The 12,334-nt window shown below is 44.4% G+C and overlaps 1 protein-coding gene across 1 annotated transcript in view; it reads left to right on the top strand.

Annotated features, from left to right (window-relative positions):
- The first annotated feature begins 5,427 nt into the window (after positions 1 to 5,427).
- Positions 5,428 to 12,334, top strand: part of EMB2799 (NAD(P)-binding Rossmann-fold superfamily protein) — a 52,523-nt gene continuing 45,616 nt past the window's right edge. Inside the window, exon 1 of the mRNA XM_086801521.1 lies at positions 5,428 to 5,650. Within this exon, the coding sequence (XP_086657647.1) occupies positions 5,488 to 5,650 (163 nt within the window). The 5' untranslated portion in view covers positions 5,428 to 5,487. The remainder of the gene's footprint in view (positions 5,651 to 12,334) is intronic.

Genomic DNA, 12,334 nt, shown 5'->3' on the forward strand with positions numbered 1-12,334 from the left:
GGAATCACGCCTACATTTTTCCTCCCTCCATAGGCAACTGTGATTCCCCTGTACTAGAACAACTGTCAACTATGCAACAGAATGGGGCAATAAAGACTGGCTAGGACTTGTATGTAGCCAACTGTTGAAGGAGCTATAGAGATTCCTTTTACTTCTAAGGAAGATATGGAGACGTTTTTTTGGGTCCAAGGGATGCACCACAAAGAGCAATTACTCTAATCTGGTGAACATGCTACATTTTGAGATTTTAACACAGATGCTCATGCTCATCCATAAATGTCTAAGAAGGCTATGGGGGTTTTTATGCCAGCAAACAAAGGGGAAGAAGTCTCATGGGCTACTCTTCTTCATAACTGTGGTAGAGCTAAGGACCCCAATTCTGGCAAAACAAAAATAGCTCCTTATCTACATTTGCAATACCAGGGTATTCCTCCAAACAAACATAGTATCTCCAAAAACTATTGCATCTCGACAAAAGGAGAAACAACAATTTGTCAAGAAGGTGAAGATGGGTAGTGCCAAGGCTAAAGCAGCTACTATAGAAAAAGAAACAAAGAAGGTAGGCCCTTTTTTGCTAAAGAAAAAAAGGCCGCAAAAAAGAGAAATCAGCTACTATATAAAAAGAAACAAAGAAGGTGAGCCTGCCTCTACAAAGAAAGCAGCTCTATATAACAAGTAAAGAGAAGGAATTCGATCAACATAAGGAAATAATTATAGCCGAGGTTTCTCGATCATCTTTTATCCTCAAGAGATTAATACAAACTTTATTCAAGCTGCCTATTAGTATATCTATGTTCAGAGAGAGTAGGCCATCATTTAAAGATAAAGGGTGAGAGGCCTCACACAGATGAAATTCTAGCTTTGAAGCTAGTAAACCAGCAACTTGAGGAAAGCCAAGCTAAAATGATTTGAGCAACAAAAGTTGGATGAAGAGAAGATTCAAAGAAAACTCATTCAAGTGCATAGCTCCGAGTCAAATGCGCACATATGCAGTCATCTATGCGCATAAAAGAGCTGGCCAATTTGGTCAAGGTGCTGGAAAGAGAAATAAGCAAAACGTGTGAACATTGCACATTTAAAGATATGTCCCACTATTGGCATACAGCCTGCAGTGCTCGAAAAAAATTGGGTTTTAATGTAATATCACCTTCAAATTTTAAAAAATACCTGCCCATTCATGTTAAGGCTAGGATAGCTTTGAACCTCCCTAAATGCCTACTCCAAGAGGAGACTTGGAGCAGGTTGTTAAGGGAACTAGTTGAGGATTCTGATGTGCATCTGAAAGGCAGGTGGATGGGATTAGAATGGAAAGATAAGTTGTTATGTTATGCTCCCCTAAGAATTACAAGTTCTCCCTTTTGCAAGTTTCTATGTGCTAACTAGAAGGAGGTGTTGGGGCAGGTGAAATGGGATAGTTATACTACAGCCACATGGAATTCTCTGTTTAGTCTAGGGATACGGTGGACCCATAAATTCACTCCTCCTTTGGCCTTTTTGGACATCAAGTTAGCTAAGAAGCTGAATAATAAAGGCATGAGGAGGTTGGCTAACTATTGGGATTGGTTTCTAGTAGGATGGAAGGAGCTAGGAAAGCTGAAGGATGAGTTTAGTCTTCAATAGGGGAGTTGCAGCTGGTGAGATAGGTATTGGGGTGGAAGTGGATAGGGGATGGGTGTCTACTGCATTTGATGAGACTTGCTAGCTGAAGGATTGGGCCTAGTTTAATGGATTCAAACTAGATAAAGGGGTAACCAAGACTTTGTATGAGGAGCTGAGTAGGAGTGAAGTGAATGTGTGGTACTGTAATAAAAACTAGAGGGTGAGCTAGGATTCTAGCATCTGGATGAAGAGATGGAAGTTGATATGGGAGGTGGGTATTCCTGTGAAAGATGAGATCTTCTTGTGGAGGGTGTGTATGTGGGCCTTGCCTATTGGGTATAAATTGCTACAGAGGAACTTCACCTCTGGGATTTGCCCTAGATGTAGATCAGCATTGGAGGATGGGAGACATGCTTTTTGGGACAATCGAGCTATTAGAGGGACCTAAGGCAAGATTGGGAAATGGGTTTCAAGCAGTATAGGGATGTAGGGGTATTGGGGGAACTAGGTGTTGGGAAGATTGTCTATGGGTGGCTGATGGGACTACCAATTTGGTTTTTAGTATTATTAGATATTGCTGTCTTTGGGAGATAAGGAACTCTACGAATAATATAATATTTCAAAAACAAGCTTGCCAACAAGGGGTTGATGTGATAGAATTGATGTATAGATGTGTACATAAGTGTTGGTATGTATATTATGTTAATAAAATGAATGATGGGGTTGTGATGCAGCTGATTCAAGCCCTACAGTTTGAGATTGGATGATATGACTTCTGACTGAGGAAGCTCTTGCACATACTAAGGTTTCCTAACAATTTCTATCATGTGGTAGGGTTTTACATGTCTGGAGCTAAAGGCTAAACTGCCTAAGTATGGGCCAAAGGCCAAAAGGTGGTATTTGAAGGAGAAGTAGCCTGTCTATATATTCGTTGCCTTTATTGAGAACCCTTTGGGAAGAAGACCAGTGGTAAAAGTTTGGACTAAAGGGGAGCATATGGAAAAGCAATCCCCAAAAGGCTGCACCACAAACACTATGATTTCTACTTGTATGCAGCTAGGCTATCACATTTCTTGGTAACAATCCTCCTTTGTTTGGGAGGATGAGAGATGGGATCTGATTTGTAGTTTTTTAAATAGTTATATGGTGGGAGTTTAGGATGTGATGTACCTGAGTCTTGTATATAACTGTTGGTAAGTTCTTAATATAATATATATTTTCTCTTTTTTTTTTTGCAAGCTATTGGCAAATAATTCATTTAAACCATATGATTATCATTGTGATGCTAACAATTTAATGCGCTTATAACTAAACACATATTTTCTACTTAGTTCTTTTTCATTCAAATCTTTTTATGCTACAATTGGGTATAATGAATCTCTCTTTGACCTCCTTTTGACATGGATATATAGTAATTAGAGCTCACTGTGACACTTGTATACCCTAAGCTAACTAAATCGTGCTTATTTTGGTATTTTGGATGGATGCAATATAGATATGATCCTTCATGATTGGTTCATTGATTTTTTCATTATATCTTTTTATGATGGTATTCTTCCTCTTTCTCCCCCACCCCCATCCCCACCCCCACCCCCACCCCCCCAACAAACACACACACACACACTAGAAAGAAGAAGAAGAAGAGGCAAAAAATGAAGACCAACCAATCCAATTCAAGAAAGCAAAAGAAGACAAAGAGGATGCAAAGACAAAAAATGAAGACCAACCAATCCAATTGCTCCACCATCTATATGTTGTGCCTGAGATCTAGCTAGGTCATGTTTGAGGAGGGCCTTTTTTATGAGGTTTTGTCCAAAAACTAGATAGGCTAAATACATTGTTCATACATTGAAATCATTGTGGAGGTACTAGATTATGGTGTTTTCAAAGTCCATGAATAAGTGCACTTCAAATCCAACAATGGGAGGTATTCAATAAACCATAGCTAATTGGTTATTGCTTTTTTAGTCATGCTCCCTCTATAGGCATTGATGAAAATTAGTATAAAAATTTCTTATTTTAGTTTTATCTCTTTGAAGAAATTAACCTTACATTGATATTAAGACTCTAACTAATACACTTTCATGGGTAGAGACGTGTTCACAAAATCAAATTACTTAATCACATTGTTACTACTACTACCATGTAAGTACTCTCTTTCGTACTCATATTTATATTTTAAAAAAACTTATATCAACACACTAGTAAACTCTTTTTTGAGTTGAATATATCCACTTCTTGAAAATATAGGCAGATGTCTTTAAATTTTTAATGGCTAAGAAAAGAACTAAAATTTTAGAAATCCACCACGTAAATAGACGCATAAATAGTCCCTTTTTTCTTACACATGATGAACGTGAAGTCTAAAGCCATACAAGTCTAAAGTCTAAACAAAAAATTTTCTAAACCTTATACATTTATGTCTATATCTGTCTTTGTTTCTGTCTCTGTCTACTGTCTCTCTCTTTACCATTAACCGAAGAGCAAGAGGATGGTGATGACCACGTACACATGAGAAAAAGGGAAGCTTCTAAAGAGTCTCCACCAAGGCTGAAATTTGAAGGCCTACCCTAACCTTCAATTTGAAGGCCATAAACTAGCTTGACCTTCAAAAATTAACAAAATATGTGTATTTATGTCTAAAATTTAGAGGAATTTTCAAAGTAATGGCCTTCTTTTTGCAAGCCTATTTTCAGAGAGTTAGAAGGTTTGAAGGGCTTGAAGGCTTCAAATTTTAGCATTGGTCTCCACACTTGTAATCAAACACAACCCGCTATGGTGATAATTACACAATCTCATATTTGTAAAAAGTTTTCTTTATGTTTTTAAAATTTGAAGGTTTTTTTCCCCTACGATTTTGAGACCTTTAAAGGTGTTTTTCAAAATTCAAAGTTGCAAATTACCAATTACGACTTCCCAAAAAAATTAGAGTCCCTTTGAACCACACGACCCACACACACGAGAACCCCTACATGTCTTTACCTCCGCCTCGTGATATCCTTATACATGTCCTTCTCTTCCTTGTACCTAGTGGCCAGCCCATTACTTGGTGTCAGGCCTGAGACCCCATATAACACACACACAAACACACACACATTATTGAAAATTCTTCAAACATTTATACATTGGACTTGCAACATTTTAGTTTTTACTTTGTAAATTCTATTTTCTGAATTATGGCAGTAGTATTTTAGAGCATACTCGCTTTGCTGCTTCTGTAAATTAATCTCTTCTCAATATGCGGAGCTTTCGATGATTCTGGTCCATAGATATTTTTAAAAAAATCCAAAGAAAAATCCCATGGAAGCATTTTTTCCACCCCAGCCTCCTCTCCTTCTCCTCTATTAGCCGCCCCTCCTCTTCCTCCCCTTCTTCGCCTCTCACTCTACGCTGCAGGCCCTCCCTCCTTCCTCCTCCCCTTTCTCTACAGGCACCTCCCTCCCTTCTCTCTCTACGGTTGCCAGCAGCCCCCAACACCCCTACCGTGCTCCCCCCTCCTCTCCCCCCCCCCCCCTCTCTCTCTCTCTCTCTTCCCCCCATGCGTTCTCTCTACACGATTTAAGGCGGGCGCAATAACCTTCTCGGAAGATCTCATTGGGCAACTATTTGAGCAGTTGCAACCGCTGGAAAAAAAAATAAAAAATTGCAATAATTACGTAAAGTTTAATACTAAGGTCAAACCTAAGGTCAAACCTTAACAAATTATATAATTAAGTTCCCTCAACTAATTAATGAAATCTTTTTCCACTCGTTGTAGGCCCCTATTAGCTCAAAAATCTCCTTCAAAATTTGAAGATTTGTGATTTGTTGAGAGAAATGTTTCCCGAAAAGGGTGGCACTTAGATCTATCTAAAGAATTCATTGCTCCGCCTAGTAACCTTCTGCCACATGGAGTTATCCGCTGTCCCATCCACCTCGTCTTCGTTCTTCGGTTGCCCCCGGGCGCTTCCTCTCTTTCACATCGGACGTCTACTGCGACGACAGCAGTGGCAGCCGCAGAGACTCCTGCTCAGCCCACTCCACAGAAGTTTCTCCCCCACTCTTGGACCAGGTTGCTCCTTTTTTACTGCCATATTAGGGTTTGAGAGAGAGAGAGAGAGAGAGAGAGAGAGAGTATGTAAAAGAGAGAGAATGCATGCGCGTGTGTTTAGACAGAGAGAAAGCTAGTTCTATTAACGTCCACAAAAGACCAAAGGGTCTATGAGACCAAAAATGTTACAATGCGTCCATGGAGGAATCATGGAAAAAACCCACCTAGAGCTGAGAGGAGAAAACAGCTGCGCGAGTGGTACAATGATGGTTCAAATTGGGTCCTTGACATCTATGAGTTTTTTTATGTCATGGATGTCTAACTGGCAGAATTTGATCGACCCACTGTGCCAGTCACTTTGCATTCTGTGCAGAATCAGTCATCAAATCACTGCCTTTCACCATCAGCCTTGGAATTCGGTCCACCAGCCACCATCAGCCTCAGCGTCTACTCATCATTGCTATTGTGGTGGCATGACAAAGCAAAACCGATAACTTCTCACTGCGCCTGTGACATATGGGAATAGCCCTAGGTCGATCTACAGGCTTCACCGGTCCTACCCTTGAAAATGCACCTCCCAAGGGCCATCCCTTGTTCGTCATAGCCAAGCCATTTGACCACATATGATCCATATGACCGCATTGAAATGCAGTTAAGAGAGAGAGAAAGAGAGAGATGTCTATAAAAGACCAAAGGGTCTATAAGAGACAGAGTGTGACAATGAATCAATGAAGTAATAGTATCATGGAGAACAAAAAAGATAAACCTGACAAAATAGTCATGATCGACAAAGTTACAAAAATAACCATGGAATAGTTGAAGCGTGTGGTGTGATAAAAAATCTCACATCTGTCACGTGCATCCCACACTTGGATGTTGTGGACATACTACACCAACTCAGGTGCAAGGCCATACAAAATAGTCATGATTGACAAAGTTACAAAAATAACCATGGAATAGCTGAAGCATGTGGTGTGATAAAAAATCTCACATCTGTCACGTGCATCCCTTGTTCAATATTCATGCTCACTTAGCTCGTACTCACTCAGAGATGGAATTAGACTTGCCAATGTGTAGGGGATGTGGGGTCAAAATGAAGCATCCCGCACTCATTTGTAACCCTCTTGTATGATGTAATGTGTTGTGCCGTCCTAGGCACTTATTAAGCTGTTGCTCGGGTGCTCATCTGTCACGTGCCCCTCTTGTATGATGTAATGTGTCGTGTCGTCCCAGGCACTTATTAAGCCATTGCTCGGGTGCTCATCTATCACGTACATCCCGCACTTGGATGTTGTGGACATACTACACCAACTCAAGTGCAAGGAAGGCCATGCTTATATAGTCAAAAAGATTTGTGGTGGGTTCTATTGGATGTTGGCATGTTTATTAACAGCCCACGACCTGTTTTATGCTCATTAAGTAGGTGCTTTTCCATATACTAGCTACCGCCCTGTTGCTTGGCTGCTCTTGTGCGCTGGCCGCCTGCTAGACTGGCCCTCCATGGGCTGGCCGACTGGCTGTGCAGCCCTTGGGTTGGCTGCCATGTTGGCCAAGCTTGGTAGAAGCTGGCCGACAGGCTGCCCATGCCCTCCTAGGGCTGGTCACTGTGCTATGGGGCTTGTGGGCCATAACCATGACCCATGGGCTGCCCCACATGGCCCCAAAGTGTAGGACACTCCATGCATTCTTAGTGTCACGTGCATGCCCATGCCATGGCTAATTGTCATGACCCTGTGAAATTGGTGCAGCATAAGTGTGAGCATGGTGGTTGATGAGCAAGATATATATTTAAAGGTTCATACTTGGGGACAAAAAGGAAACTAAGGTTTATTAACCCATGTGTGGACAACCCCAAGTGTGAAGGGGACAAAGAGAAATAAAGCTTAAAGGTTTTATAACCTTTGGTGCCAAGGAATTAAAATTTAAAAGGTTTTATAACCTTTGGTGACCCCTAGGCTAACTTTGGAGGCTTCAACACTTTTGGAGGGTGGGCACACCTCTTTCTCTCTCATGCTTTTTGGGAATGGTGTGCTGGCGGGCAGCGCTAAACTCGGGTTTTTGGAAAAAAGACTTCAGGCGGGTCTGGCACTGCTGGTTGTCTATTGCTTTTTGATGAACTGTAGGCGGGCTGCTATGTACTGTGCACAGGCGCAGCTGAACACTTGGTTATGCATGCTTTTTGGAGAGTAAAAGGATTGGTTGCTGTGCTGTGCTACATAACAGAGACACAGGCCTCCTTTCTCTCTCTCTCTCTCTCTCTCTCTCTCTCTCTCTCTCTCTCTTTAGCTCAGCCTCTGGTTCCAAGAACTCGAACAATGCGTCTAAGCTTACTCCAGACCAGAAAGCGGAGGCAGGCAAGACAGGTGGCAAGTTGAGTGCTGAGGAGCTTTCTCAGGACAAGCAGAAGGGTAGATGTTTCTTTTGTCATACAAAAGGACATACTTCTCGGGCATAGTCACAGGGGACGGAGGGGAAGTCACGTCTCTCACAGGGGACGGCGACGGGGACGGCACTGTGCAGGGACGGCAGAGAGTCGTTGCTTGCCGTTGCGCCTGCCGTTTTTGGCCGTTGCGCGTGCCCATTTCTAGCCGTTTATGGCTGTTGGCTCTTCCCTCTCTCTCTCTCTTGCCCTTGAGGCTTTCCTCTCTCTCTCTCTCTCTCTTGCCTATCTATATAAGAACAAGCCTCTACAAGGCTACAAGCACACACAAGTTCACAACTCTCAAGGCTCAAGCTTCTTCTCTCTTCCAACTTCCAAGTTCCAAGCTCTAGGCTCTCACACAAGGCCCGCGGGCCACCGCCCTACTATCTAGATTCTAGAATCTAGACTCTCTCTCTCTCTCTCTCTCTCTCTCACCTCTCCCTCAAGCCTCTTGAGTCTTGACTCTTCCAACTTCCAAGCCTCTAGGCTCTCTCTCTCTCTCTCTCTCTCTCTCTCTCTCATTCCTCAAGGCTCTCTCTCTCTCTCTCTCTCTCTCTCTCTCTCTCTCTCATTCCTCAAGGCTCAAGAGTCAAGCCATCTTCAACCATGCCGGGGCTTCTCGTAGAAGGACAACGGGATGGACATGGTGGGAGGAGGTTAACTACACCACATCCGTTCATGGAGGCGGTTATCGGCCATGGGTATGCAAGCCTTGCCCGTACTGGCGAACGGGTGGCGCCGACCAAGTGCGAGCCCACCTCTTGCATGAGAGTGGGCATGAGGTGAGGTTGTACGAATGTCACACCCGAGAAGAGACGGGAACTTCTTGACAAGCTTAGCGTCTACGAAGCGGTCGAAGCGACAAGAAGGACACCAGGAGTGGCCGTGGATCCCGCGACGATGGGGAGAGGAACTCAAGCCTCTACAATGGAGTCATGTGGTGGATCGGGATCATGCACACCATCACCTTCACCATCAAGTCGGAATGTTACTCCATCCACGACACCGTCACCCTCCATCTCCACGGCCTCTCAATCATTACGTGGCCCACGAGGACAATCTACACTTGGGGAGAATTGGAACCCCAAGTTGAAGGAGGAGGTGGATATGGCGGTGGCCCGCTTCTTCTTCCACGACCACATTGCCTTTCAAGCGGCTAGGTAAGTGCAATCAATCATTGCCAATTCATCATTCATGTTTTCATCATCCTAGTCCCCTTCTCATTAGTAAATTACTTTCTTGAATAGGTCGGAATACTTCAAGGTCATGGTTAAGAAGATTGGGGAGTTGTAGGCATATGCTCACTTATGGTAGTGCTATGTGTGAACAGGGCTTAACCAAGGGCACTTTTTCCCATGTGGTTTTTCCCCTTGGACATCAAGTGTGAAAGGACACATATAATATTTTGTAGTTCTATATTATATGGATGTGGCACACATGCAAGGGTTGACTTGCATTTTGTGGATACCACACTTTTGGCTCTCTCTCTCTCTCTCTCATTTCTGTGTGTGAGCTTCTCTACCCTGCACCTAACCCTAATGTGCAGGTTTGTGTGTGTGAGTGTGTGAGTCCAACACCCAACATTTGGTATCAGAGCTGGGAGCTGGGAGCTGGCCTTGGAAAACTGCTGCTGGAAAAATTTCTGCGAAATTCCGTCCGCAGGCTGCAAAATTCCGTCGCCTGCGTTTTTCCGTCCGTCGGATTCCGTCGGAGCTCCTCCGTCCAGCCACCAGTTTCGGGCGGCACTAGTGGGGAGCCCACCACCTCCGCCCAGCCTCGCGGGCGGCACCGCCCTGCAGCCGGCGACCCACCACCAGCGCCGCCCAACTCCGTCACGCATCTGGGCACCGTCGACCAGAGGCAGGTGGTCGTACCTGTTCCGTTACCCACCGTCGGCCAGAGGCAGGTGGTCGTATCTGCTCCGTTCGAGCCAGCGCGTCCGACACCACCGTGCCCAGCAGCGCCCTGCGCTCCGTCGCTCCTGCCGTCCTCACCTCACCGTCGCCCGTTTACAGGCCAGTCGCGTTCGCTAGCGACTCCAGTGCTGGTCTCTCGTTAGCCCGTCTACCCAGTACTCGCCGTTTGCTCCGGCCTCCGTGTGCGCTATCCCGTGGCCTTTGTTCGACGCCAGCGCATCAACAACTCTGTTCGCTCCCAGCGCTACCCACGACTGCCTGGTCTTTGTTCGCCGCCTTCGCCTAGCTCATTGCAAGTGACTCCGTCTTCAACGCCCGCCTGACTCCAGCGCTGGCCTCCTCTTGTCCGACTCCAACGCCTTCACCTGCCATTCGCCTCGCTTCCACCTGGCTGCTGCCCGTCGACAGAAGAGTCTGCCTGCCAACAACTCCCTCCACAGTCTCCATCCGGCTACAGATACACGCAGCAGCCTTGAATCTCCACCTGCAACGTCTCCCCGGCTGTGCAACATTGCTGCCCAGGTACCTGTGTTTCAGTAAACAAAATAGGGTTTGCTAGGAAGATTTGAATTTGCAGGTGGTGCAGGATTCAAGAAATTTGGGAAATTTATCAATTTCAGGACAAATTGAAAAAATTGGGCATTTTGCTTTGCCTGCAATTTGGGGGTTTTTGAAATTGAGGTCAAAATCAGCAAATTGAACCTCTCTTATTTGCAGAAATTTGGGGGTTTTCAAAATTGAGGTCAAAATTGGCAAATTGAAGCTCATACATTTGCAAAAATTTGGGGCTTTTGAGGAAATTGGCAAATTAGATGCACATTGAAGCGATTGGAGTGCATAAAAATTGGGGATTTTCTGATTGGAGCATGTAATTGGGCATTACAGCTGCGATTTGTCGCGTATGTATACACATTGAGTGTAATTGGACAATTTGGTGCAGGTTTATACTTGCTTTGGTTTGCAGGCATACATTTGCGCAGGACATTTGGTTGCCTGGCAGCAGTGCACATTGGTGCTTGGTTTGCTTGCAGTTATACTTTGTTGACATGGCACAGAATGCTACGGATGTATTTGGTGTGCTCACCCAGGAGGACAAGCTGGATGGATCCAACTACTCCCTCTGGAGTTTTATGATCCGTAATTTGCTGGTAGCCAAAGGGCTTTGGGGCATCGTGTGTGGTGATGACACACGCCCACATACCATTCAGCCAGCCACGCCTCAAAGGGGAGGTGCTCAAAGAGCTCCTGATGTAGATCCTGCTCCCACACAAGAGCAGAAGAGATGGGACTCTAGAGATGCACAGGCCATGTCATTGATAGCCCTTTCAGTGAAAAGGACTATTATTCCGCACATTCGTTCATGCAAGACATCGAAGCTTGCATGGGACACATTGGAAGCAATGTATCAGGTACGCAACGAGGCAAGAGTTGCCTACTTGAAGAGGCAATTGGATCTTCTTTCTATGGATGAGGGTGACTCCATGGCAGATCATCTCACCAAAGTGAAAGATTTGCAGGAACAATTGCTCAACATTGATGAGGTTATCCCAGACAGACAGATGGTCACCAACACTCTTCATTCTTTACCGCCTTCCTACTTGGGCTTTCACCCCTCTCTCAACCTCTCGATGAGAGGAGGTGGTGATCCCGTCACTTTTGAAGAGCTCGTGGGTTTACTCTTGCAGGAAGAGCAAACAAGAGCAAACATATCGAGCAACCGTGGTGGAGAAAAGGCATTTACAGCCAAGGATAAGGGTAAAGCAAAGAGCTTTAAGCATGGGGGACAACAGTCTAGCAAGGCTGGTCATGGACAGCCCTCTTCTAGTGGTGAAAAGTCTGACAAAGGGGATGCAAACAAGCCCAAAAAGAAGGGCAAATGTCACTACTGCCATAAGCCTGGACACTTCATCAGTGAATGTAGAAAAAGGATTGCAAAAGAGAGAAAGAAAGAAGCAGGCAATGCAGTAGCAGACTCTTCGGATGACAAAGCACAGCAATCAGCTAATGTAATCCAGGAAGAGTACACTTTTTTAGTCACATGTACTAGTGACACACCAGGTGCTTCAGACACTGATATGTCTTGCATTGCATCTGACAGACAGAATGCATCATGGTATTTTGATAGTGGTGCTTCGAGCCAATTCACTTCATGCAAAGATGTATTTCAGCACTTGGTTTATGCTTCAAATGGCCGCACTGTATCATGTGCAGATCATACCACATATCCAGTAAAGGGAATTGGTAATGTCATACTTATTGCAGCCAATGGTGCCAATATATGTATGAAAAATGTATTGTATGTTCCAGGGATAAAGAAAAATCTGCTCTCCGTCTCAGCCATAAACGACCAAGGTTTAAAGGTTGAAT

The sequence above is a fragment of the Cibotium barometz genome, chromosome 8 (assembly GCF_041138505.1).
Source record: "Cibotium barometz isolate CiBa-2024 chromosome 8, ASM4113850v1, whole genome shotgun sequence".
Taxonomy (NCBI): domain Eukaryota; kingdom Viridiplantae; phylum Streptophyta; class Polypodiopsida; order Cyatheales; family Cibotiaceae; genus Cibotium; species Cibotium barometz.